The 6,346-nt window shown below is 36.9% G+C and overlaps 1 protein-coding gene across 1 annotated transcript; it reads right to left on the bottom strand.

Moving 5' to 3' along the window:
• Window positions 1-4,927: 4,927 nt before the first annotated feature.
• LOC141904396 (neuropeptides capa receptor-like) lies at window positions 4,928-6,082 on the bottom strand. The gene has a single exon (XM_074792981.1). It carries the CDS (start codon window positions 6,080-6,082, stop codon window positions 4,928-4,930), a length of 1,155 nt encoding a protein of 384 aa, XP_074649082.1.
• Window positions 6,083-6,346: the final 264 nt, after the last annotated feature.

Raw genomic sequence — 6,346 nt, 5'->3', positions numbered from 1 at the left:
ATCACACTTATCGAGGTTTATTTCAATTGATTGCATCTCGGGGGCTCGTTAGAAATCTATTCGACTTAAAAACCCACAGATCGATCAATAGGAAAAGGGCACGCTTTTCCATTCCAGGGCCCCATCACTTTCGGATTTCGAAAAAAAGAATTGGAAAATGTATGTAATTTTTGTGTATTTCAATAAATTCATGCTGAAGACATGAAGCTGATTTCAGCTCAATTCTACTTCTATGTCCCGAGAACGACTTTTTTGTCCTAAAAACAACTTAAATTCATATACGTATAATGAATAGTAGGCGCAGATCAAGGGGGTATTGATAGTCTTGTACAAGACCCTCAAATTCTGAGTTTTGTTTTCTGAAATTCTGAAATTGGAATTATTTCGATGTTGAGAGGCACTATATCAGTGAAATGCAATACCGAATACCGGGCAACACAACTGATAAGGGCCGAACTAAAAGGCGAACAGGAAGTTGGAGCAATTTGAAAAAAAACGAAAATAAGGCTTAAAATTCGACGACAAGCACGGTCATGTGCAAAATGTTTTGAAAAAGGCATAACTGGTTGAAAAAAGGCATCTACAAAAGATTTATGCATTTTGGTTTTTCAGAAAGGCACGTGGGCTTTTTCGTTCAAAACGTTGAAAAAGGCACTCTACAAATAGAATTCTATGCGTTGTGAATTTGAATTTGTTTTTTTTTTGTGTTCGTTGTGAATGAATTTGAAAAGGGTGCAACTCTAATTCTAATTCGCTCAATGGACTACGTCATCGCGACTGGGAGATGAAGACAAGTCGATATTCTATCAAATTATTGTATCTGCGACATTGGATTCTCAAATCGAATGGTTTTTATGATATTGCCTTGGTTAATCGAGTGATTTTGTGTGGTCACTTGTAAATGCAGTAAAATATCACCTATAACGTATCAAGCCTTTGTGAGAAATGCCAGTTTTCTCAGTAAATTGCCCTTTCTTCTGTCACGACGCCCTGCTAGGCTCTTGATCCGCCCCTGATTCTTGGAGTATAATGTCATCTATAAATGTGGTACCCTCGACTTCATTCAGGCCAAATTATTTAGGTGAAATATGAGATTTCAGGACCTTAAGTTATTGATTTCAGTGGGTCCAGAAATGATCGGGCCTGAAAAGTTGTTTCTAGAGCCTAGAATTTGATTTCAAAACGACCTTTGTGTAAATCAATCTTTCTTTTGTGGCCAAATACAGGGTATTCTCCGTGTATAGAAACGACCGTAAGACTGTGCTGTTGACTTAATCTTGTAGCACATGGCGGGCACGGTCGTTCCAGTGTCAACAAGGGTTCTGGTGCACTAAGACAGATGGTGCACTCGTCTCTCCTCGTCGAGCGAACATTCGTAATTTTCATTAAACATTTTCCGAAGTCCAAAACGTGGCTACATGTAATAATTTATTGATTCGACGTTTCGAATTAAACCTATAATAGCCATCTTCAGGAATACTGAGTTAACAAAAATATGAGGTTTATATATACCAAGATCAAAGAGGCAAATTAAGTTATTTAGTGCGAGGCAAACTAGGGCTATTACAACATAGAAAAGTTGCAAACAAAACAAATTCAAGCAAAGCAAACTAGGGAGTAATTAATAGAACAATAGGGAATATAAGTGAAGTAACCATACCATATCATGCGATTAGTATTGACTATTCACTATCTTGTATGTATTGTGTTGATTTACGAAAATATATAGTATATAAATATCAGTGATGGTGAAAAAGTAGAGTGAGTAACAGAAAATGAGTGAAAAATATTACAAAAGTAAGGGAAGATACAAAAGATCAAAGGATACATTAGAGTTTAACCGAATGCGGAGAAATTGAAAATAAGTTCGTTATGAGAGGAATAATTGTAAATATCTCTTGATGTCACTCTCTGTATATCTTTTCGATAAGATGTATCTTGTCGACATCGTTGAGGTGATAAGATAATTTGGAGTTTATTTATTCATTCTATTTAGACAAATGCCACGTTGCATAATAACCACAAGTGGAAAAGAACACACGCATATATATCTTACATTGACTACTAACAATTACAATTGTATGCAACTCTCATGTTCTTGTAGCCTTATAAAACTTCGCTTATTCCGGGAACACCATAACCGTATTGTATTTTACAAACATAGATAGTACTCATGATAAAATATCAAATATAGCTGCAAAGCAGCGATAACGTGTTTTCTGCACAGCCGAAACCTTCATATTCGAAATGAAGGGAATCGAAAATTCGAACAAAAATCAGTGTCGGCGATTTCTTACCTGATATGATCCTAGAATACCTAGAATATCACTATCTAAACTTACGTGATTTTGAAAATAAAAACAAACTGAATTTCTGGATTCTTACTAGTATTTAAGATTAGTCGATAGAATTCAATTTGGATTTATACTCAATATGCTCACGAGTATTGTTGAACATAAAAACTATCTTACATTATTTTATGACAATAACAATTCAAAGCGATAAGCGATTACATCGGACTGGATCTGCTGTGTCAAGAACCCTGTTTCGTTCCCGGGCAGGTGTGGTAGATTACAAATTGTATCCCAATTTACAAAAGTGATCCGACCGATTAGGAGAAACGAGGTATCATTTTATTTTTGCCTTAATTATTAAGTTTAATTCGAATTTGCTTAGAAGTAAATGTTTTAATATTACGTCAATTGCCTTTTCGACAACATGTATAAAGCGGGTTAAACTAAAAGGATAAAAGAATATTTCCTACGATATTGAGGATTCCAATTCCCAGACTGCCGACTTGGAAGTCTATGGGCGACATTTCCCTAAAAAAGAATTTTTTTGTTTGTTTCACGTACCATAAAAGACAATTCCGCGCCGTGAAGTCATGCGCCAAAATGTCAGCAGATGGCGCCACGTACATGTAAATGACGTCACCACGGATAACCCGTTATTAATATGGTTTAATTCGATACAATATAAGCATGGTACTTAAGCTCCGTTTCATAGTAGATTCGGAATTTGATCTGTTATACTTCAAAAATAAAATTTATGAAATGGGGACTGCATGAATAAATCATTTAGAGTATATTGATTGTGACATCAACTATACTGACAAGATACATATGCCAAAATGTCATGCGCCAAAATGTCAGCAGATGGCGCCACGTACATGTAAATGACGTCACCACGGATAACCCGTTATTAATATGGTTTAATTCGATACAATATAAGCATGGTACTTAAGCTCCGTTTCATAGTAGATTCGCAATTTGATCTGTTATACTTCAAAAATAAAATTTATGAAATGGGGACTGCATGAATAAATTATTTAGAGTATATTGATTGTGACATCAACTATACTGACAAGATACATATATACATGAAGTATTACGCGGTAAGATTAGTATGTAAAATGCTGTATCTATTTCAGGTTTCCCCAGACGACATTTAAAATTTCGCACACATTTCTAACCGAAACGTCGACTAACAGCTATAATGACAACAATGTTGTAAAAATTAATGAAATTGATTCGCACATTTTGATTTCCGGGTTTTCCAAGATGACATCATTAACGTGTACGTGGGTCCATCTGCCGACATTTCGGCACATAACATCGCGGCGCAGAATTGTCTATTACGTGAAACAAAACATTGTCTTTTTAAAGGGATGAGTCACTTCAATTCCTGCTGGTAGGGGAGTTTCCTTCGACAGAGTTTTACATTCGCATAACATTGTTTTAATTCGAATTGGTATTAGAATTTTAGCGTGCTTATAACAGTACACAGTGAATATGTGCTTTCAAGGAAGATTGTTATATTTTCATCAGTATTAAGCATTGTGCTTAGTGAAAATTGCTGAAGTCGACTCGACAGGACATATATTCTATGAAAACTATTCATATAGCCGGTACTCATAATATTAGCGAGTTTTTGTGAGAAATTAGGACAAATCACAGAAAATCTTTGTGCAAGTAAAATGCCTTTGAAACGTTTTTGTTGAACTTTGAGGTATGAATCCAAAACATGATGATAATCACGACAGGGCTTCTGCCGAACGGATAGAAAACCTAAAAAGGTTAATCAAGAGACATAAAGGTCTTCGAAATTCTTTTTCGAAAAGCCCATACAGTTGCAGTTTCAGCACGCAAACTAATGATTAAGATGAGACTGCAGAAATAAAGCATGGTATACCATAAAACCGCCTTAGAATAAACTTGTTTGAGATATGATATAACAACCCTTATTATGTGAACCCAAGCAATTCTTTGAGGTAAGTAGGATCGAGAGCTTGAAAAATTCTAAAAGCGAGGAAACACCTCAGAAACTTGCGTTTACAGACCGGTTATCTAATGTATAGCTGATAATGGATTGCATGGAGTATGATCATATGTTCAGGTTTTTGTAGTTAGACAAGGTAATAAATAGATATTCATATACATATACGTATTTCGAACCAGTATTTCAATAAATGCTTCGACGAGGTCATCACCTTGCGCAAACGTGGGCCCCTTATCCTCTTTATAAAGATATACATTTTACAATTTATGAATACATATAGCTCGAATAACATAAACCCATTCCATCGAGACAACATACTACAATGTATATTAATCTTTGAAAAGAGGCTTGAAATCCGAGTCTCAATGAATTACATTTGAATAATCGTAATGATTACTCAGTTACATAAGGTGTAACGAGTCTGCATAGAGAATGGTGCATTACAAAAAGGGTACATTATCATTATTATGTATTGACTATTTTCAGTAGTACGCGCGAGACGTGTCTTATAATCGAAGGATAAAGTTAGCCTAATGTATAACTAGTCCTGTGTTATATACCAAGGATGTCGTTCCTCATAAATAGGGACGATCCCCACATAACGATACAGCGCGAATTTTGATGATTTAAATCGAATTTTATTGGAACCTTAGAGTTCATCGTTATCCGCTGTCCCAGCTGGTTCTACGGGTTTATCTGGTGCTGTTCTGCGCGGCCTTTGCTCTTCTGTATTAAACGCCACTGTTTCAGACATTTCATCGTAAGCGACGATCGTTTCACCGGTGAGTTTCGGGCAGACTATCGCGCGCGCTTCAGACCGGAACCAGTCCACTGTTAGGATATAGACCACGTAGTTAAAACAGTTATTCAAATAAACAAATCGATACACGAAATCTGCAGTAGCCCCGGTATAAGCATCGGAATACATCTTTCTCAATCCGAATTTATTATTCACGGTAATTTCATAATTGACCACACTGTCCCAGATACTGAAGATGGCGGCTGGAGTCGTGAACACTAGAAACATCGTAGAAACGACGATCAATTGTATGAATATTTTACGATTTTTCAAAATTCGATCACGTCCATTTTGTCCCTCATCGCTTTCCAACATGGTGACGTTCAGGTTCCGGTTCCGGTGCATAGCGACTAGGATGGCTCCGTTACCGAGCCACACGAGACTTACCGGTACCGTATAGACGACGCAGTAAAGAAAAAACGGCCCCAAATAACTGAATAAACCTTCATTTGAGGGAAAGTATAAACATTCGATGAATATACCGTCGTCATCGATATTGAACGATGTCAGAACGGGAACCATTAGAATTCCGCCCAGAACCGAGAAGATTGACAGCGTCACCAGACGACATTTTCTTGTTAAAGAACAATAATCAAGTTTCAAACGTAAGAATCTTTCAGCGGTAAAAATAACGACGATCCACGAAGCGATGAAAGCAGACGTATAACTGATATAAGTGATTATTTTACACGAAGCCGGAGTCGATACTATGTTTGTTTTAATGTCTCTAGTTCCACCAATAGCGTGCGGCATATCCAAGTGAAGCCACTTCAGAAAAGCCCCAAATATCAGGAACATTAGGTCGGCGACCGATAACGGGAATATATAATCAAATACATCCGTGAATCTCAATCTGCGGCTTTTAATGAAAACAAATATAGCGAATAGGTTGCCTGCAATTCCCTGTATGTAGAAAACAGGGAAAATGTAAGCGACAAAAACCAGTAATCCTTTACTGAACGCATCTGGAACTTGGTTGTCCGTGCTGTTTGTTACGTTATCCATAATTCTAGACTCGCAGGATTTGATTTCAACCCGTCGAATGGTCGTGTGCCAGTATCAAGTTTCTGTGTTCAGCTTCTTTGAAAACAGCTGATTATATTGTAGCCAATTGGTTATTGCGTTCACAGCTGTGTACCTAAGTTATTTTTTCCGTTGCTTTGAACTTCAGGCATTGGATGGAAAGTAAAATGTGACAGATGTCGTCCATTAGAAATTCGCATACATAATACGTACGCTATTGCTATGGAATCCGAGAGGGGTTGCGAG

This window comes from Tubulanus polymorphus, chromosome 4 (genome assembly GCF_964204645.1).
Source record: "Tubulanus polymorphus chromosome 4, tnTubPoly1.2, whole genome shotgun sequence".
Classification (NCBI taxonomy): domain Eukaryota; kingdom Metazoa; phylum Nemertea; class Palaeonemertea; order Tubulaniformes; family Tubulanidae; genus Tubulanus; species Tubulanus polymorphus.
Note: the sequence above shows the minus strand (reverse complement) of the source record. Positions and strands in the feature narration are given on the sequence as shown.

Excerpts from the sequence above, each read along its gene's own strand:
- LOC141904396 (XM_074792981.1), bottom strand. The coding sequence starts at position 6,082 with ATGGATAACGTAACAAACAGCACGGACAACCAAGTTCCAGATGCGTTC.